This window comes from Salvia hispanica, chromosome 4, assembly GCF_023119035.1.
Source record: "Salvia hispanica cultivar TCC Black 2014 chromosome 4, UniMelb_Shisp_WGS_1.0, whole genome shotgun sequence".
Taxonomy (NCBI): domain Eukaryota; kingdom Viridiplantae; phylum Streptophyta; class Magnoliopsida; order Lamiales; family Lamiaceae; genus Salvia; species Salvia hispanica.
Genome location: NC_062968.1, coordinates 10,769,213 through 10,791,636, shown reverse-complemented (window position 1 = coordinate 10,791,636; position 22,424 = coordinate 10,769,213). Strand labels below are relative to the sequence as shown.

Genomic DNA, 22,424 nt, shown 5'->3' with positions numbered 1-22,424 from the left:
TGGTCATTTCAATCTTAACCCTGGAAAAAAATAAGTTAAAGAGAAATACCCAAATTACTCGGTACTTTGGATTGGATGGACAATAAATATTATTTTAATGTAATGATTAATAATAATACTCCCTCCGTCCCACTTTAGGAATCCCAGTTGAGTTCGGCACAGGTTTTAAGGAAAGTAAAGGAAAGGAAAGTTGGTGAAAAAAAATAGTGGAATTTGGGTCCTACTTTTTTATATTAGTTTTATAATAAAATGTGAGTCGAAAATAGTTAGTGGAATGTGAGGCCTAATACTATTTATAGAATATTCCAACTGGGACTCCTAAAGTGGGACACCCAAAAATGGTACACCGAGACTCCTAAAGTGGGACGGAGAGAGTATTTAGTTTGGACTTGAATCGAGTTGACACTCAATTTAATTAGTAAAGTCAAACAGGCTCAAGTCCAACCTCCATGGATTTCTAGATCCCTAGTCTAAACCCATTATAACTCTTGTAATAATTTTTACTTTTTAATTATTTAAAATTTTTAATGTTTAAATCTCTTTTTTATATTATCTCAGTTTCCTAAAAATAGAAACTATTTTTATTTTGGTCCATTTCTAGGAAACGGACCACATAATCCACTAAAATTAATTCCACTGCTTTTTTCTTCTTCTCAATTACTTTATCCATTTTTTCATCAAAATATCATTTCCAAAGTTCCTATTTTCAGGAAACGGAGGGGTAGTATATTTGTCCATCGTATTTCAATTCACGACAAAACAATAAATATTGTGAATTAATGTGAGAGACGTGGGGAGAGGGCATTCCTTTGCGGCATTCCTTTGCGGGAGTTTTGGCATTACTCGAAAAAATGAGAATGACGATTTGGCAAGTGTGGCGGTGAAAATGGAAGAATGAGGAAATCAATATAGCTGGCGCACCATTGTGCCAAACAAAACATTCTTCTATTAGAAATGGGCCACTCACCCCTTAAAAGGCCTCATAAGGGGGAGGGTTATCCACACTTATATAGAGAAGCTAGAATCATCACCAAGCCGATGTGAGACAATGATTTGGAGAATTTAACACCCCCCCTCACGTGTGGGCCGAAATGACACATCGGACTTCCATCACATGGGTAGGCAAGAGAAGGAATATAGAGATAAACCATCATCGACTTGGGCCCTGCTCGATACCATATTAGAAATGGGTCACTAACCCCTTAAAAGGCCTCATAAGGGGGAGGGTTATCCACACTTATATAGAGAAGCTAGGATCATCACCAAGCCGATGTGGGACAATGATTTGGAGAATTTAACACACTTTAAGGGGTGAGTGGCCCATTCTAATATGGTATCAGAGCGGGCCCAAGCCGATGATGGATTTATTCTCTTTATCTCTTCTCTTGCCTACCCACGTGATGGAAGTCCGATGTGTCATTCCGGCCCACACGTGAGGGGGCGTGTTAAAATTCTAATATCTTGTCCCACATCGGCTTGGTGATGATCCTATCTCTTCTATATAAGTGTGGATAACCCTCCCCCTTATGAGGCCTTTTAAGGGGTGAGTGACCCATTTCTAATATCTTCACCACCCAAAATTGCAAGCCTCTCTCGCTAATTAATGCAACATATACAAATAAAAGAATGAATGATCCGAATCATTGTTCACCGGCAATGTGCTGTGAAGTCATCCAAAGACAGGTTATATTTGATCTTCTTCTGTTGAGGTAAGTTGAACTTGGATTCTTTCGGTATGGTCGGATTCTTCTCAGACCTGACACGAATGAGCACAGAGTCATGATGTTATGCTACTGTTCTTTGGTTCTGTACATGCAGTTTAGTTTGCTTTTGAGAGTTACAAGTGAGCCTGACCTTCTGGGGACGAAGGGCCTGTCAAAATACGGCATAGGTTGCGCTTTAGGAACGAGCTCCTTCCTCAGTCTTCGGATTTCTTCTTCTTCTTCCAGCTGCAAAAGCAGGACTACTCAGAATCCTCAAGAGATTTAACTTCAAATTGATTGACTAAGTTTTGGAATGCATTTGTGTACCTTTTGCAGTCTATCTCTTTCCATCCGGTACCGTTCAATCAGATTCGTTTTCATGGCAACCTAAACAGAAGTCAATGAAAGTATGTAACTAGGGGGGGGGGGGGAGTAAATTACAACAAAACTGTCGTCTACTGAAGGGAAAATAGGCACAGACAAGCACACTAAATAGACATTCCATAGTTGATATAACCTGTTTGCTATAATAGTTTGAGTTCATTATATGTAACTTCAAGAGAAACCAAGCAATCAACATGTTCGCATTCTAACCTGAGTACATAGAATTCACTGTAATTCAAGAGAAATACCTGATGATCAAATTAAGATCGATCCACAGCCCTCACATCACTGTGCAACACAAGATCAACTGGCCTTGTGATTTCTTTAACAGGAGGCTTCACTACACACTGAGAAATGGCAATTCATATTTATTGAATTGTTAACAAAAATTGTGCATGGCCTCAATATTTTAAGCCAAATGGAAACAACTTTCAGATTCGTGAGAGAACTATATTTAGATCTAGATCTACATATCAACACAAGTCTGTAATACATAACCTACTAACATGGGCACATGAACATTTTTGTATTAAAAAAATGAAGTTCCTCTAACAATAATGCCATGCCAACAATAGCTTATCATTAGCTCTTTGAAGATTTCAATGATTCTGATCAAAAGATATGCATAAAACCTGACATGAAAAGGACCTGCATTCATATACATGATAGATAGAGAGCATAAACCGGATAAATAAGCTTGACCTCGGGTTCATCTGTTGTCCAGGGAAGACGTTGCGCTATAGGTACCCTCATCTTCTTCTCTTCTTCAATCATCTGTTGCAACTTTTTCATGAATTCTTCCTCCTTGCATCTTCCTCTTTCCTGCAATGGGAAAATTTCCAATTACTGTGTTATGTAAAGAGATGCAAACAATTAGAGGATAGCTACTGGCAGAACACACTCATTCCTGCTTTAAATAGAACAGAGTGATTCAACCGTTGTATCTGACTTCTGGCATCCTGACTATAAAACTCAATTGGCTGCTAAAAAAAATGCTCAAATAATACACTAAATATTTTTTTTCACAATCACCATTACCCTCTTAACATGGAGAATCGAAATGTTTCTATGCACAGATGACAGAACCTATTAAATTAATTAGTTAAGACTGCTTACAAGACTACCTCCTCTAACAAGAAATATCTTATTTATATGAAGTCTCCCAATATCGCTTAATGAGTTCTTTTCCACTTCAAAGTGAAGTCTCCCAACATCGCATCAACATTCTATCTTTTACAATTTACATATCGTAGCAGGCTAGCATCAGTTAGATTGTGCTGCAAGACATATACCTCGGTTCTAAGAATGAAAGGCTTTTGAGAGGTTACTTTCCGCTGCTTCCTCTTCCAGAGTCTTCTAGCACGATCTGCAGCTGATTCAGTGCTCTGCACATGCGAAAACAAAGATAATGATACCAAAAACCGAGAAACAATTCGCCTCAATACAACAATTAAGGTTAAAAGTGCTCACACTTCGCCTGTTCTTTTGAGCACCAGCAGACGTTATGGTTGAAATACTGCTGCAAAGAAACCTACATCAGTTACCAAAACAGCATAGGTAACAAAAATACACATTTTCTATGTCATCAGTCAGTTGTATCTGAGTTACAAAAGTCACTAACCTTCCATCTTTGTTGTCTAAAGAATATGAACGACGGAGATCTAGGCCTAAGCTCTCCGATGTCAGATAAAAATTCGATGGACAGAACGAAGAAGATGACACCTGTGCCTCTGGAGCCGTAGGTCGTTGCTCCAGTCCATCCGACGGCAATTCTTCACCAACTTTATCATTCTCCACCTCCTCAACATCATTTTCCCCTGAACTCCCCAATTTGAACATCGAAAGCTTCTCAAATTCCTTCACCAAATTCATCACCCTGCCAGATCCTGGCGTCCTTTCTTGCACTCTTGCTGAATCCAACAACCTATCCCTACTCCTCTTCACACCCGTATCATCATTTTCTGTGAACTCATTGGCATCGGTCTTGTTTTCCTCATTAATTTCAGATAAAGAACCATGTCCCTCCAATTTCCTTTCAAGTTTTACGCCTTCCTTCTGAGACATTAAATCGAAGTCCTCATCTTCGATTTCATCCCGGTTCTTGAAAAAATCTTCGTGAGAGGCGCGCAAACTCTCATACGCCACACAGAAGCACTTGGATTTACCAATCGCCTTCTTACATTTCTCACAATCCGCCGCGTTAGCGCCCAGGGAACTCTGTTCTTGGTTGCGCACTCTCTTCTTCGCGATCACGAACTTCCTCTCTCGAATTAACTGCTTAGGGTTAGGGTTAGGGTTTCCGAAAGCAGATTTCTTGGCGCTCTTTTCAGATTTGATGATCAATGGAGAATTCGAGAACATCAGCGAAGGAATCGGAACGTTCGGATTTACATTCTCAGAATGGCGTAGGGATTCATTTAACTTCGATCGGGCGGTTTTTGCTTTCGCAGGAGTAACCGCGCCGCCGGATTTTGAACTTGAATCCATGGGGAAATACACTTCACCGGACAACTACTCAAAACACTGAGTTTAGAGAGAGGGGAATCTGTGGATCACTAAGGTTTTATGAGAGAGAAGATTTATGCTGGATTTACACTGTGAAATTGGCAATTCATTGGTGAATGAAAATGGGGAGTAGAAAATAACGTTGAACTTGGGCGCTCTGTTTGTAACGGCTATTTCCTTTGTTTGATTTTGGAGCGAAGGATTAATTATCTATAATACCGTTATGTTCAGATTAAAACATAACTGGATTTTTGGCCTGCTATAATAGAAAAAAATCATGATCGGTAATTAAGATACTCATATAATAAATCTAAAGTAAAACATAAAATAAGTAATCATATGCTACAGCACATTTAGTGTTGTTCGTTTCGATTTATATATTTAGTTTGATTTCAATACATTAAAAAATATTAATTTCACAAAATTTATAAAAGTCAAAGCTTGATTTTTTATTTTATTAATTTATTCAGAATTAGAGATAAAACGAATAAATCGAGCTTTGATTTTATGAATTTTGTGATATTAAAAATTTCAATAATATTTTTAATGTATTAGAATCAAACTAAATATATAAATTGAAATGAACAACCCTAAGCGTGCATCAAACTAGAGTGGTGCTCACATAAAATATGTAGCATATTATTTATCGACAAATATAATCACTAAAAAGAGGTGCTATTGAATTTGCAATTGAATACTGCAAACATTTCTTTTCCTTTAGACCATTAAATAAATTTAGAAATGGTTAATTAGTCTCTCCAAGAAGTGTGAGTTTTTTTTATGCCATAATAGAGGGAGTGAAGAGTTTTATAGGTCGAAAAGTGAAGGTTTTTGGAAAATAATTTATAATTAAAGCTTAATTGATCGATTCAGGAACGAAAGGGTGTGTGTTCGTGCTGGCCTCAAGGGCAGATCTATTAAGGGCTTAGGGGCATTTGCCCCAACTCATATTTTCAACTCAATATATATATATATATATATATAGGGGCATGTTAGGGTGCCACCACCCCTTAAAATAACACCATACCACCATTCTAGCCAATCGTTTGTACACGTGGACGAATAATAAGGCGACACATGGCAAAAAAAAAAAAAAAAACGCCAAAAAGAAGGCGAGCGACAATATCTTTGGCCTTTGAACAGCAATTTTTCTTGAGCAGCAATATCCAAACACGTTAGACGGCAATCTATAAATTCTTTGTCCTAACGTGTTGGATATTGCTTTGTGTAACGTTTATAATATTGCTTTGTATAAGCGTTGTCACGTTGTCATTTTAAGAGGGGTTGTCATTTTAACACAAACCTATATATATATATATATATATATATATATATTTCTATTATAAAGTTTATTTCTTTTAATTTTACACTAAATACCCCTCCTTAAATGCTTAAATATTCTTTATAGATAAATTTGCCTCCTTCCCTATAAATTCTTGGCTCCGTCCCAGGCTGACCTCGCATTAGATTAGGATTCATAATGCTAAGAATTGTTCTATCCTTGGGTGAGGAGTAGACCTATAATCCAGGACAATAATGGTGTTAGATTCCCCGTATTGCTTGAGTTACAGGGGAATAGAAAAGGATCTGGCTGAAGCATCATATCTTGATGAGGAGACTGGGAATTAAGCGAAGGTGGATGATTTTGATGGGTGATGACACTTGCAATCTCTAAATTGGTCAGTAGAGACTGTAATCCTTACTCTAATGATAATTGAGCCTTGGTAGGCCTCTTCAGCAGATATGATCTTCTCATTCCACCCCACTTCCCCAATTCGTATTTCCTTATTGTAACTAACGGTTGGCTAATCTAAAGTCATATCGGAGAATCGATGCTAAGAGCTAAGAACTAAGAACAAGTAATTAAGAGAGAACACTTTAATTTTCAGAAAGAAAGGAATTGCATTAATAAATCAAAAGGGATACAGATTAGTATATAAACTCAACATCACACAATGAATGGAATGAGATAACTGCTCTTGCTAACAAACTCTCAAACCAATTCTAATGGCTCTATTTGTTAAGCCACAAATGAGAGCCAATCTTGACTAACGGCTAGTTGCTCTCAGCAGAGCTGGACCGCTTGAGTCATCGCCACAGACTTGAGCTGAGCTGGACATTCGTACTTCACGATAATCTCCAGGAGAAGGGTCATCTACATTTCTCCACGATGTCAAATATCTTGCCACACCCAAAATGTCCATGAATTTCACTCCCGGCAAGTAAGTCTGTCATTGGATAATTGATGAAATATTTGCAATAGTCTATTTATAGCCTTGCTGGTAGAATCCTACATCCCATTTATAGTTTAATCAAACTTTTAGTTTGAGACTTTATTATTTTGACTATTTCAAATATTCCTACAAACTATTTTTTCTTAAAATTCCATAAAAGTCACTTTCCAAACACTCAAGGGGGGTGTGGAAGGGTGTTTTTGTCTTGTCAGGTGCAGATCTGAATCCCCAACGACTATATAATGAGCTACCCGTTTTTTGTGTCATCGTATGAATTCTGAATTCCCTCGTAAACACATTCTCCTCCTAGGAAACAAATCGTTCGATCCGAAGGTAAATTGTTCATTTATTTCTAGTATTGATTTTGCCTTTTTCTGCCTGGATTTGTATCATCCAATTGTGCGTGTTCGATTTGTCTTTGTGTAATTTTTTCTATGGTGAATGTGATTTAGGGGTTCCTCGATTTAAATTGATGTATAATGTTTTGTTGTCTGCGTCTGATCTGAAACGGGGCTCCCCTCATTTCACGTGATTTGAGTGAATTGCATTTTTTATGAATTTCTGATTTATTTTTGTGTTTTACCCATTTGTATGCATTTTGTCTTATTCGCTGTAAATCTTCCGATGGCTTATGATTTACGCATTGTTGAATTTTGGAGCTCATAACATGCAGTGTGTTTAGGAGATCTGACCAAGAATCTTGATCATATTGAATTTATTCGTTTTGAAGAAGGTGCAATTATTTTCATAATTAGTTAGAGCTAATTGAAAAACTATGATACTACCTCCTTTTTTGGAAAATAGAAACTTTTGAAACGGCACAATTGGTAAAATTAGAAAGAAGAATTGATAAAGTAAAGATAGAGAAAAATGACTAAAGTAAGAGACGAAAATAGTACTCCCTCCGTCCCAAGGAAGATGACCCCTTTATTGGGCGACACGGGATTTTATGCAACTTTATTTTGTGTGTTAAATGGAGAGAGTAAAGTAAGAGAGAGAGGATAAAGTAGAGATAAAGGAGTTTCCATTTTAAGTAATGAGTCATCTTGGTTGGGACAAAGCAAAAAAGAAAGTGAGTCATCTTTAATGGGACGGAGGGAGTAATATTTATGATTTAGAGGATTATGGGTCCACGGGGAGTGATCAATTGCTAACTAATTAGCAATCTCAAACTAAAACTAAATCTTAGCCACTAGATTATGAGATCTAGTGGTTGAAATAATGCCACATAGATTATATTTTTAATTAAGAAAATTTATAAATAAAATTAGAGGGTATTAATGTCAATTCTATCTCATTAAAATCATCTTAAAACTTTAAATTTATGTAACTCTCTCGATTTAAATTATTTTTTCGCAAAAAATATATCAAATTAAAGATAATTTTATAAAAATTCCAACGATATCTCAATTGCATATGTTCCGACGACGTTCGGATGATGAAATTTGATCTTTTTTATTTTAGTTTTCGTAAATGTTGATAACCAGATTTTTATCAACAAATACAACCAAAAATCTCAATAAAACCATGTAAAAAATCTCAATAAATGTGTTGATATTTTCTTGTACTAGTGTTGATATTCTTATGTCATATTGTTGATATTTGTAATACACTATGTTGATATAAAAAAACATTCATGAAAATTATCATATGATAACATAATGACGATATTACTCTTTTGTTGATATTTTGTCTACTATATTTATTGAGATTCTTAAAATTTAATCTCATCCACTCATTTTAAAATCTAAGGGTGGAGATTTGGTCTTGATTTTGGATTAGAGTGCTATAAGCATTAAAATATGACCCTCTTCTCAAAATAGAGTTAGTGGATTATAAAGTTAGTAGAGAAAAGGTAGTGGAAATTGAGTTAGTGTATTATGGGTCCACTTCTCAAAATAAAAAGTTTAGAAAGTTTCTATTTTTATGAAACGACCCAAAATGAAAATAATTTTTATTTTTAAGAGACTGAGGTAGTAATATTTATGATTTATGAAAGCAGGGGTTCGAGGCACTTTAGGTGCATGTGTATGTGTGTGAGAGTTGTATCTCAATTTTTTCAATGGAAATAGAACGTTGATGGTCAGTTCATCACTGTCTCTGCCTTTTGTCTAGTGTGAAAACAGATGATTTTGCTGAACAACTGTTGAATTACGTAAAATCATGTTAGCTTAGTTTGTGTTTATGCAATGCTGCTACTAACATGTACCTATGTGGATGTAAATTTTTTATTCTGCTAAGCAATAATTAGAATTCTTTAATGACATTTTTTTAAGAGTGTAATGGGATGAGGAATTTTCTTTTGAAGGGCACTAAAACAAAGAAATATGGTGAAGATATGCTGTATTGGGGCAGGATATGTGGGAGGCCCTACCATGGCCGTGATTGCTTACAAGTGTCCTAATATTCAAGTGGCCGTAGTTGACATTTCAGTTCCTCGTATCAGCGCATGGAATAGTGATCAGCTTCCCATCTACGAGCCAGGGCTTGATGATGTGGTGAAGCACTGCCGTGGCAAGAATTTGTTCTTCAGCACAGATGTTGACAAACATGTCTTTGAGGCCGACATTGTCTTTGTCTCGGTTAATACTCCTACCAAGACTAGTGGTCTTGGAGCTGGAAAAGCTGCAGACTTGACTTACTGGGAGAGTGCAGCCCGCATGATCGCTGATGTGTCTAAATCGGACAAGATCGTGGTTGAGAAGTCCACGGTTCCTGTCAAAACTGCTGAGGCCATTGAAAAAATCTTGACTCACAACAGCAAGGGAATAAACTACGTGATTCTGTCGAACCCAGAGTTCCTCGCTGAAGGGACTGCAATTCAAGATCTTTTTAACCCAGACAGGGTTCTCATCGGAGGCCGGGAAACTCCAGAAGGGTTCAAGGCTGTTAAAGCATTGAAGGATGTTTACGCCCATTGGGTTCCTGAAGACCGCATTCTCACCACCAATTTGTGGTCTGCAGAGCTGTCGAAGCTGGCTGCTAATGCTTTCTTGGCACAAAGAATCTCATCTGTCAATTCCATGTCTGCTCTGTGTGAGGCCACCGGAGCAGATGTTACCCAAGTGGCATATGCTGTTGGCACTGACTCGAGAATCGGACCCAAGTTCCTCAACGCCAGTGTGGGCTTTGGCGGATCCTGCTTCCAGAAGGATATCCTCAACTTGGTCTACATTTGCGAATGCAATGGCCTTCCTGAGGTTGCGGAATACTGGAAGCAAGTCATCAAGATCAACGACTATCAGAAGAACCGCTTTGTCAACCGCTTGGTCTCGTCCATGTTCAACACGGTGGCCAACAAGAAAGTTGCCATCTTGGGCTTCGCCTTCAAGAAAGACACAGGTGACACAAGAGAGACTCCAGCCATCGACGTCTGCCAGGGCCTTCTTGGTGACAAGGCCCAGCTGAGCATCTACGACCCTCAGGTGACGGAGGACCAGATCCAGCGGGACCTCTCGATGAACAAGTTTGACTGGGATCACCCCCTCCACCTGCAGCCAATGAGCCCCACCGCGAAGAAGAAGGTGCAATGTGTGTGGGATGCATATGAGGCTACCAGGGACGCGCATGCGGTCTGCATCCTGACAGAGTGGGACGAGTTCAAGAAGCTCGATTTCCAAAGGGTGTACGACAACATGCAGAAGCCAGCGTTTGTGTTTGATGGGAGGAACGTGGTGGATGCGAATAAGATGAGGGAAATAGGTTTCATTGTTTACTCGATCGGGAAGCCTCTGGATGCGTGGCTCAAGGACATGCCCGCTGTTGCATAATTCATAAATGATATGGATTCGAGCAAGCTGCTGAGGCCGACTTTAGGCTTCTATATTTTTCACTATATAATCATTTTTTTGCTTCCTTTTTGGAGGAGCTTTGTTTTGCTCCATTTAAATATTCTTTGGTTATTTTCTGGTAAGGCCTTTCTTACTTGGAGGATCTCCATATTTGGCCTAATTTTGGTCTTTATAATCTCAGTTTACATTTGGTATTAAGACACTATATATCTCTTTCTTTCTTTTCTTCCTTCTTTCACGACTTTCTCCTATTAATTTTCGTTTGTTGTTTTCATGTTAACTATTTATGCCATACAGTGTAATTTTCAAAGAGGAGTGACTGATTATATGAGATTTTCGAAAATCTCAATAATACTCCATCCGTCCTATAATACATGTCGGTCACACTTTTTTTAGAATTATTCAAAAAAAAAATGTCATATTTCCTAGTTGTATTCAAAATTTATAAGTACTCCCTCTGTCCCATTATATATGCAATATTTGGAAATTTGCACGAGATTTTATGTAACGTTGTTTTGTGAGTTAATGAAGACAGAGTAAAGTAAAAGAGATGAAAAGGTAGAGATAGAGTTATTTCCATTTTAGGAAACTTTTCATTTTTAATGGAATAATTCAAAAAGAAAAACGTTTAATTTTTAATGGAATAGGAGGGAATATAAGTTTGACAAACAATGATAACAAAATTTCATCCATCCGTGAATAAATGCTCCATTTGGTCTTGTTAAGAATTTTTAAAAATGTAAAAAATGGATTGAAAAATTTAATAAAATATAAATCTTATTTTTATATGTTAATTTTATAATAAAATTATTTATTGAATAAATTAGTGAAATTTGAGAGTTTATTAGCTAAAAATATAAAAATAAAATAAAATATCTAATCGGGGAACTTTCAAAATGGTTGTTTAGTAAGGGACAGAGAGAGAATACTCTTAAGAGACTCAATTTAGAATAAATATCAAATGCTCACACGGTCTTGGAATAAATGTACCAATTTGATTGACATGATTTATAAGAAATTTTAAAAAAAGTGATATAGAAAAAATTTAATGAATTGTATATTCTGTTGTTATATAGTTTTATGGAGTAATAAATTGTGAGTGTGAGTTAATAGTAAAAATAAAATGAGATATTTAATGGCGTAAATCTAAGAATAACAATATAAATCATTTAACATCGGACGAAATTAGTAGCTATGTACTACTTTGTCATTTTGCTATTTTCATTCGTTCACCAAAAAACTTCTTATTTGTTTTTCACTATTTTTGGTAATGTATCTCACATTCCACTAACTTTATCTCACTTATATTTTATTATAAAGACTCATCTTTCACTAACATTTTAGACCAACTTTCTATTACATTTCTTAAAATCTGTGTCGAGTCAAAACCTCCCTTATATTGATGGACGGAGGGAGTATATTTTTCAAATATATGTGAATATTAAAAGATTTTTTGGTAATCTAAAAGCTTCTTTGAATTTCAAATAGGATTCAGCTACTTTGAATTTCAAATAGAATAGTATTTGTGGTATCACTCCTTCTCACCCTAACTTATAATCTTAATCAAATCAATTATCAAACCCTTTTTTTTTCATTTATTCAAGATTTAAGTAAATAAAAATATTGAAGAAGTAGTGAGTGGCCTTTGCAGCAAGTATATCGTGCCCTGTCTTCGCATCCATGCAATGCTTCTTCTTTCTCACGACAGAGAGAGAGGGGGGGAAATAACAGTTTTTTTTTTTTTTTTTCTCAATTTTCTCAAGCGTATATAAACAGCCCTTAAGTAAGTAACCACTCTCTCTTAATTTTCTGAAGGCAGAATCAGATTTATATAAACGATTGCCTCGTTTCTCTTCTTTTTCTCAAAATCAGATTAAATCCTTTTTCTCTCTCACCAGATCTTGTATTTCTTCTCCAAAAAGATCAGTTTTTGCTGATCCGATTCTCAACTAATCACTCTCTTTCAGATCGAATTATTTCCAATCTTCTTTCGATAATCGACCCAGCTTGATAAATTTCTTCATTTTCTTGGATCAAAAGGGGGGGGGAAATGGGACAAATTGAAGAAGAGCAGAGATATGTGTGCAGAATCTGCAGCAAAAGCTGCGTTAGTGGGAAGTCATTGGGAGGCCACATGAGGGTTCATTTATCCCAAATTGCAGCTTCCAAAAAAGCAGCTGCTCAAGAAAAACTAGTTGGGAACAAGATGGAGTGCGATGATGAAGATGATGATGATCATCATCAGCTCAACCAATCCATCAGTGAAGAAGTGGAAGAATTGGGAGATGGTGGTGATCAGAGCAACGCCAGCTACGAACTCAGGGAGAATCCGAAGAAATCTTGGAGGATTTCGGATCCCAAACACGCAAAGTCTCTGAATTCGTGCAGAGAATGCGGCAAGGAATTCGCATCGTTGAGGGCTCTCTCGGGCCACATGAGGTGCCATTCGATCAAGAACAAGAAGGAGGTGCATTCGTGCAAGGAATGCGGTAGAGGGTTCGACTCAATGAGGGCCATGTTTGGTCACATGAAGAGCCATTCTACTAAGAGAGTGATGATGAAGATGCCTAAGCCTAGTGTTGTTAAATCTGGTGACTTCTGCCCGATTAGGAGGAAGAGATCCAGGATTAGGTACAAAGGCACTGTCAATCCTTTGTCGTGTTCGGGTGTGGATGTGTCTCATTGTGGAGTCTCTGATCTTGAGGAGGCAGAGGAAGCTGCTAGGTGCTTGGTGATGCTCTCTAGGGGTGTGGGGAGTTTCTTCAAGTTCGACTCGAATGCAGAGGATTCTGATGATGATTCTGCCTACTTTGGAGGTGTTGTTGCCTCATATGTTGAGAAAAATGTATCTGAATTTGAGGATGAAGAGATGCTTAGGGTTGAAAAGGGAATGAAGGTTGATCTTGTGTGTGATGATGAATTCTTGGAACATGGTATTGGCAGCAGCAATGGAAGTGATGATGATGATGAATCTTGTTTTGAGAATGAAAATCTTGAATTGATTGAGGTTTTTGAGGAGAAGAAGCATAGTGATAGTAGATTGTTGTTATGTGCTGATTCCAAGCATGATCGATGTGGTGGGGAGATGGAGTCGAGCAAAGGGAAGGAGCGCGAGTGCCCTATATGCTTCAAGGTTTTTGCTTCGGGTCAAGCTCTAGGTGGCCACAAGAGAGCTCATTACAATGGAGTCGTTGAAAGCAAGAATCGTGAGATGTTGGACCTCAACTTCCCGGTTCCTGCTGATTCAGGCAGCCTCAGCTCATGGTTCGCTGAAAGGAGCCGTGGGCATGAGGCTATGCTGATCACTACTTGAAGTGGATTCAGTGACTGTGATTTGGTAAATTCTTGATTGTTAATTCTTTTTCAGAATTGCTCTATGCATCAATGCACATATTCACCAAATAGCATCAATAAAACAGTGTTTTTTGATCAGTTTCTGTCAATGTACATTTTCAAGTAGAGTTGTGTTCTAAACCATGTTTAAAATTTGAAGTTGTTTAGTTGGAAGGAAACATTCTTGAATCTTGATTACATGAAGTCTTGATACCCATGTTTCTTTCCTTGTTGTTCAGTTCATGCTCTCTTCTTTTTTCTCTTTTACCCCCTAATTTTGATTTGTTTTGTTTTATTGTTCATTTTTATCATGTAAAATTATGCCTGGTTGGCTAACAAAAAGAACAAAATGCATATGTCACAGACCTGGCATAGTGATATAAAAAATTGTTTTTTTGGTGGACACCTTAAATATTCATCTAGGATACATTCATCAAAGTTTTTTGTTTTTTTTTCAATCTTTCATAGTGATATAAAAAATTGTGTATGGTTACACAATGTGGAAGTAAAGGGTGCATACCTGAGTCCTGACTAATGAAAGTGCATGACAAATAAGTTCACAGCATATGTTGGTAAATGGAAAAAGTTGAGGATGTTTAACCCACTACTGAGGTTTGCGCTAGTTTAGAATATGTTTAAGTTGAAAAGAATATTTTATTGTAATGTTATAAAGAGGATTAATAGCAGCTAAAATTATTAACTTTGGCCACTATGTAATTTTTTCTCCAAATTTAAAAATAGTTAATTGAATTATAAACTTTTAGATTTTCGTTTATTTTTCCCTAGCCGATTTGATCCACTTTTTACTAAAAAATTTTAGTATATGTGGTACGTCGATAAATCTACTTGACATTCCGGACTTATGGGGTGTGTTACATGGGAGTGATCAATTGCTAACTCATCATTTAATTGCTAACTACAACTAATTTAAGGCCATATAATTTTAAAAAATGTGTGGTCTACAATTTGCCACGTGTAATTTTAGTTTTTATTAATTAAATCGAAATTTTTTTTAAAAAAAACACAAAATTAGGGTTTTGGAGCCTTATACGGAAGAAAATGTAGATCGCCGCTCTACTGGGATGAAGTTGGAGAGCGACGGGTGCTAGGACCCGATGCGGTCGAAGAGATGGTTGAAGTCGTTCGACAAATTCGTGTGAGAATAAAGGAAGCCCAGGACAGACAAAAGTCATACGCTGACGTCCGACGAACCGACTTACAATTTCAAGCCGGTGATAAGGTTTTTCTGAAAGTGTCCCCGTCGAAAGGGATAACACGTTTTGGTGTTAAAGGAAAATTGAAACCACGTTTTATCGGGCCTTACGAAATTCTAGAGGGAATAGGACCCGTAGCCTATCGATTGGCGCTACCGCCAAGTCTTGGAAACGTGCACAACGTCTTTCACGTATCGCAGTTGCGAAAATATGTGTTCGATCCAAAGCACGTGATTCACTATGAAGAAGTCGCGTTGAATTCCGACTTGAGCTATGAAGAGAGACCCCAAATGATCTTGGACCGAAAGGTTCAGAATTTGAGAAATAAATCCATCGCTAGCGTGAAAGTACTATGGAGGAACCACGAATACGAAGAAGCCACGTGGGAGCTTGAAGACAAGATGATGGAACTGTACCCGGAACTTTTTCCATGAGGTACCAAATTTCGGGACGAAATTTCTTTTAAGGGTGGTGGAATGTAACGTCCCACTTTTTCAAACCCTAATTTTCGGGTTATAAAATTTTTGCATTAAATGCCTTAAATGCTATGATATGTGGATTATTTGATGAGTAATTAATTGCATGGTGTCTTTGTGACCTAATTGCGTATGAGAATTTAGATTGAGTTGAATAGTCAACTTGTTGAAATTTTGACGTGGCTATTGAATAGTCAAAGATGGAGAAAATATGACGTGGCCGTTGAAAGGTCAATGCGTTGAGAAAAAGAAGAGGAAGTAAAGAAATGATTGATTTGGTGTGAATATTTGATGCGGAGAAATATAATTGTGGTGAATTATTTGCCTAAGGGATGAGTGAGAATTAAATAGGAGCATTATTTAAATGTGTGGAATTTTCGGCCATCATTATTATTGGAGAAGGAATCCTATTTTTTCTTGGATTTAATTATTTGTTTGGGATAATTATCCAAATTAAATCCAAAGTCCGATTATACTTTAATTCCATCTTGGAATTTTCGAAACTCCACCCTTTGATTTTCTTGAGATTTTCGAAAATCTCATATATTGGAGAAGAAGGAATTGTTATTATATTATTTGATCCCTTATTTATTCTCTTCCATGAATAAATATAAGTATGCTAGAATATCTTACCATATCTTGCTATATCTAAGAAGATATTGCCATATCCTAATTAAATTAGGATTTGATTTTGAATCCCTTTTGAAGAAATCAAAAGTCACGCCACTTTTCCTTTTAAATTGGGGAGATTTAATTATTTATTCTGCTCCGTGATATCTTATTCTACTCCGTGAAATATTTGAATTAAATCATAGGCTAATTTAATAAGCCTAGAATTCGAATTCCCTACTATTTCTCTTCAAGTTTTCGGCTACTCCAACAAACAAATCCCCTCCATATCTTTTATTATTTAATTGTTGGAGTATATCTTAACCTCTATAAATAGGAGAGAAATCCTAAACCTAAATCATCAGAAACCGCCGCCCCACTCCTCATTATTTTCGAAATCTTCTCTCCCCACTCTCTCCAAAATTTCTTCTACTTTTCTTCAAGAATTCTTCATCAATTGAGAAGAATCCAAGTTGAAGTTCAAGATTTTATTGAAGAATCAACAAGGCTATAATTTGTTTCTACCGTTCGTTCTTTTGGAAAAGGTACTTTAATTTTGATCTCCTCTTCTTCTACCGATTAATCGGTGTTCTTGAGTCCACATGCATTTAGATTGAGTGAAGGGGAACTAAATTGATGAATTTTGGGATGCGTGTGATAATGTGTGTGTGTGACCGTGTGTGTGTGCGTGCGTGCACGCCTCGGAAGGCGTGCACATGTGTGGTGTTCGTGTGCGTGTGTTGTGTGTGTGGAACACTCATGCGTGACACGATTTAATGGTGAATTTGGAGTTGTTATTTGAATAAAAATGATATGCTAATCATACCTTGATTTTGGATGATGATATTAAAGATTTATCGATGGGAAAAAGGGAAACATGGGAACATGCATGATTTGAAATCAATGATTGAAACTGATTTATGATACGCCTAATTTAAAGGTGATACTTCGCGCTCTCAGCGTGATAAACGAGGAGAAGAGAATACTTTCGAGCTAAGCCGACGAGGTGGGCTTTCTTTTAAAATAAGGACATTGTCCTAAACTGATATTGATGAGAATGAGATATGTGTTATCATGCCTTGATTTGTTTTGTCGTGCCTATCCCTCGTGGCTATGCCACTATTGATTTAATCGAATTCGGATCCTTGTAGAGCCGCAAACTCTACTTGGGTTAGTGTACACCAATGTTAGACCGAGTGTCAGCGTACGGGTTGGCCGGTCTAGTGACCTGGATTGCGGCCGCATTCCTTGTCATGTAGAATGAGGATATGGTAAACGTCGATGTGAAAAATGGTTGCGCGACCGTGATATTTGATAAAGAATATATTTTGGTGCCTCGGGTCTTTCTAAAGTTAAAACCCCGATGGACACTTGAAAATGGCATGATAATTACTATTGTTGATAAAACTGTTTTCGGCAATGAGTCCACTGAGTATGATTATAAGTACTCAGCCCTGCATGTGTTTTCCCTATGTGCAGGTTGAGCGGTGACGAGCGGGCGGCGGTGTTGAGTAGGAAATAATATCATGATCTGTTGGAACTTTAAGTGTCGTTGTGTCTCCATACATAGCTTCACTTCTCTCTTGATCGCTTCCGCTATATTATGAAACTTGTGATCTTTTGGTTGGGTTAAACTCTTTTATTTCATTGGAATATGCTAGATACAAAACAGATGAGATTACTTTGGAACTTATGCTATTTTTGAGCATATTTGGTGATAGCCTTTTGTTGGATTTCATTGCTAAGGCATTATTTCTCTCCTACTTAATTGTTCATTAAATGCTTTGGTTAAATCCCTTTTTAAATGGAACCCTAGCCTATGATCTTTGATGTATTTAAGTCCGCCTAGTTAACGATCGCCGCATTTATTATACCCTAGATGGGCGGGTCGTTACATTAAAGTTTTGAGATTTCTTTTAAAAGTTAGTTATAACTAACTTGACATTAATACTCCTATTGATTTTTATTGGAATTAATCCTATAGCCTTATTGACGTTTTTTGTTGATCGTATTGACATTTCGTGGTTAATGATCTAGGCCTTTAATTTGAATATCTAATGGCTATTATTGAGTTGTAGTTAGCAATTAAGCATTGAGTTAGCAATATAACACAAAAGAAATCTCTAAACTTTAAATTTATATAACATATATTAAATTAAAGATAATTTTATAAGGATTCCAACGATATACTACATGCATATGTTCCGACGTCAAAATTTGAAAAAAAAATTGAATTTTTTTTTTTGAATTTTCGTATTTTTGACGAACAGATTTATGTCAATACACCTTACATAATATGTCAATATTATGCTTGTAAAATGTCAATATGAAATTGTGTTGACATTATTATGCCTTCGTGTTGATGTATTTCATACACTGTATTGATATTGTATTTTTAAACTCTAAATTTGATAGTTGCTATTATCTTTTTATTATTAAAAAATGAAAAACGAAATTACACGTGGCAAATTGTAGACCACAAGATTTTTAAAATCTTATGGTCTTAAATTAGTTGTAGTTAGCAACTAAGGGATGAGTTAGCAATTGATCACTCCCCCGGACTTATAATGAACAACAATGACATCATTTCAGTTAAAATAATCAATTTTGAACTACTAAAAATATGTTTTTATTTGTATAATTTTCGAAATTCCACATTATTAATTAAATTGAGTTTCAATTTAATTCAAGTCCAACCAAAATATTATTATCAATCAATATATAAAATAAAATTAACTGTCCGTTCAATCTCAAATTATGAGTAATCCAATTTCTCTTTAATTTATTATTTCTCGTGTTTAAGATATAAATATATGGGACGTGGTCAAATGCAAACTCTAAATATTGTACAAACTCCAAACTATAATCTGGATCGTCATAAAATGTCAACAGATGACTAATTAACAACAACAAAAAATGTCAACACAGTGTCAACGGTTGATGCTGTGTTGATATTGTGTTGAAAATGTGTTGAAATTTTTTGTTGATGTTATTTTGTCATCTGTTGACATTTTCTAACGGTTTAGATCACAGTTTGGAGTTGTACGATATTTAGAATTTGCATTTTATCACTACCTCAGGGATTAGTTAATTTAAGTTTTCTAATTGACTTTAATTAATTAATACTCCATTTGTCCTAACTAATTTCGGTCATATTCCTTTTTGGGAGTCCCAACTAAGTTAATTCATTTCTTGTTTTGACAAAAAAACTAAACATCCAATCACTCTTACTTTATTCCATCACCCGCTTTACTCTCTCTTTATCTTTCCTAATTTATTCCTCTCTCCTACTTCTCAAAATAATTTCTTAATCATCGCGCCCAAAAGTTTTGATTTAGTTGGGACGGAGGTAGTATCTTTTTTCAAGAGTAGTGTTGTGCATTATCTTTATTTATTATTCGTGGAATAATTTTAAATCAATCGGACACCTCCTGATGATATTATAAAATTGGAGTTACCAAACACACGATTCATTGCAATAACAGTACTAGCTCCTCTAGACATTGATCACCACTACCCAATATCAAGATACTTGGATATGAAAAATTTGCACCATATGATGAATCAAAGTAGTGCATAATCAATATCATATGTTCCATGTTATGTCAACAATGATTACGAAATAACAATCACCGAGACTTCGTCTTTCAGTAAATAGCAAGAAAACTTATTCCTTTGTCCCCTAATAATAGAAACATTTGAAACAGTATGGGTTTTAATGCAAAATTGGTAAAGTATCAGAGAGATAAAAATAAGTGTGTTAGTGGGAAATGGGTCCCACCTCATTAGGGAGAAAGAAATTTCCTAAAAAGGAAAGTTTCTAGGTTTAGGGGACTGACCAAAAATGAACGAATTTCTATTTTTAGGGGACATATGGAGTATTACAACCGTTAAATCCTTCAGTGCTGCACCACTAGTTTCGTTTATTTCCTAAGCTAAGGAAACATACGGACTGACATTGCAACCTTTCGCGATAGGTAGCCACAACCTATCTAGGTTGTGAAATATTATTTTACTTCTACAATGAACATACTCAGTTATCTACTGTGAACTTTGTACAAAACTAGTCTACTATACAAAAGAATTAGGCTTGTTTGCTTCTTATACATTTAGGGCTCGTTTGATAGCCTATGTAGGATAAAAAGCACCTGGTTAGTAATCAAGAAATGGAGGCCAGGTAGGGCAAGATTTGATATCTTTGACAGACGTTTAATATGCTATATTTAATTGACCATATTCTTTTGTCATTGTTTGGTAGCATATGGTAAAAGATCTATTTTAGCATTGAATGGACATTTTTGCCCAGGATAAATAAATATATTCTATAAACTTTCTCTGACTTTCCCTAAGATATTCTCGGTACCCAACAGCATAACTCATTTACCTCTCTTTTTCCCATCCCCTCTCTTTTTTCCCTCTCTTTTTTCGTAGGGTAGATGAAGCGGTGCAACTGGGGGTCTATTTAAACAGAACTAGGAAATTTCTTGTGTATTGGTGGTGTTTGGAAGGAAACAAACCCTTACCATTTCAACAATGTTGTTTCAATTTTGTTTGCACAATTTATTTTTTTGCTGATTTTACGTGTGTGCAATGTCAAACTTTTGTGAAATTTTGCAATTTATTTGTGTTCCAATTTTTGTTTATAATTGTGGGTGTTGGTGAAGATGTGAAATTTTGCATTTTTTCAATTGTGGTTGTTCGGCTGTGAGTATAGAGTGTAGAATGTTAACGATTTTTTTTTTGTAAAATGTCTGAATACCATCGTGGCAAAGCAGTCATAGAAGCAGCTCTCACTAATCGTGGTAGGTCTGTGAGTTCTTTTTATAGATTTTTGTTTAGTTCCCAAACCTTACACATGGTTTTTGGTGTATATATCTCTAATTCAAGAACTAGCAATGTCCCTCGACACAAAAAACCCAAAGGTGACAGGAGTAGGCACATTTGAAGCAACCGGGAGGAAGAGGTCCTACTTGTAGCCTTCAAGGAGCTTGTTGCGCAAGGGTAGAAGTCCGACAACGGATTTCGAGCTAGGTACCTTGAGTGGCGGATCCAGGATCCAAAAATGGAGGGGGCGGAATATATAGTATTAGCTTGATTTAGTGCGGACATGGCTATTTTTTTCGTTGTTCGGGGCGACGTCGGATGCAAACGGAGGGGGCGGACATGGTAATTTTACGTCCCGATAAAGGAAAAATAGTCACACGGAGGGGGCGACCGCCCCCTCCTACCCCCTAGATCTGCCACTGGGTACCTTAAGAGGCTGGAGGACGTGTTACGTAGAGAGTTCCCTACAATAGATATTAAGGCTACCCCCAAAATTACATCTAAGCTCTGTGCATGGAAAAAGAGCTACTCTGCAGAACTCTGCGGACTATACTTTCACTGAGTGGTGTCGGCTTCAATCTCAATGGAGACCATAAAATTAACTGTGACGATGAGCAATGGGCTCACATTGTGAAGGTATTCAACATTGTAATTCCATCTAACTGATCAGATGTTCGTTTGTGTGTTGACAATTATGTTGTGGATGCTATTTTTTCAGGTTGATTTTAATGCAAAGATTATGCGAAATAAATCGTGGCCATATTTGGTTGCATGGAAGGAAATTTTTGGCATGGACAGAGCCAATGGGGCAGCTACCGAGGAATACTCGATGCAATAAATGACATGTGTTCGCAATAGCGAATCTCATGAGGATTGGTTCAGGAAACAACTATAGCTCTACTGAATTCTATGCTTCATCACCCCATGGGGAATCTGATAGTGTTTTAGTACTTCGCGTGAGACTCTCACTAACAAGACTCAAGGCAAAAAAAGTAAGGTAATGTCTGAGATAAATGCCATGGTAGAGATGCTTGCAAAAATGCGAGTGCCTTGAGCTCTTAGCATCTCATATCGGATATGAGTTCGATCTCACTAAGTGATACGCTCGGATTTTGCACTATTTTAAGGCCATTATTTGGTCCGTTTTTATGTCAAAGTAACTCTACACGTCCATTATTTGCATATTTTTATCTATTTTGGTATTTTGACGTATTTGTGAGAAATGTGCATAATTGAGCCGAAAAAGGGAGTCAAAACGCAAAGTCTGGAATCTGGAGTCAGACGGCGACCGGCGACCGCCGACCGCCGGCGCCTGGCAGCCAGAGCAATGCAGCAGCCCGCCTCGGAAATT

At 36.7% G+C, this 22,424-nt stretch overlaps 3 protein-coding genes across 3 annotated transcripts; 2 read left to right on the top strand and 1 right to left on the bottom strand.

Annotated features, from left to right (window-relative positions):
• Positions 1–1,874: 1,874 nt before the first annotated feature.
• On the bottom strand, positions 1,875–4,676 carry LOC125224195. The gene is made up of 7 exons (XM_048127555.1): positions 3,709–4,676; positions 3,558–3,618; positions 3,380–3,472; positions 2,790–2,909; positions 2,336–2,434; positions 2,031–2,090; positions 1,875–1,949 (listed from the first exon to the last, which is right to left on the bottom strand). Exons 1-5 carry the CDS (start codon positions 4,572–4,574, stop codon positions 2,348–2,350), a joined length of 1,227 nt encoding a protein of 408 aa, XP_047983512.1. The 5' UTR covers positions 4,575–4,676; the 3' UTR covers positions 1,875–1,949; positions 2,031–2,090; positions 2,336–2,347.
• Positions 4,677–7,014: 2,338 nt separating this feature from the next.
• On the top strand, positions 7,015–10,815 carry LOC125219970 (UDP-glucose 6-dehydrogenase 1-like). Its single transcript, XM_048122069.1, has 2 exons — positions 7,015–7,159; positions 9,135–10,815. Exon 2 carries the CDS (start codon positions 9,154–9,156, stop codon positions 10,594–10,596), a length of 1,443 nt encoding a protein of 480 aa, XP_047978026.1. The 5' UTR covers positions 7,015–7,159; positions 9,135–9,153; the 3' UTR covers positions 10,597–10,815.
• Positions 10,816–12,667: 1,852 nt separating this feature from the next.
• Positions 12,668–14,152, top strand: LOC125220344 (zinc finger protein ZAT9-like). Its single transcript, XM_048122508.1, has one exon. It carries the CDS (start codon positions 12,668–12,670, stop codon positions 13,928–13,930), a length of 1,263 nt encoding a protein of 420 aa, XP_047978465.1. The 3' UTR covers positions 13,931–14,152.
• Positions 14,153–22,424: the final 8,272 nt, after the last annotated feature.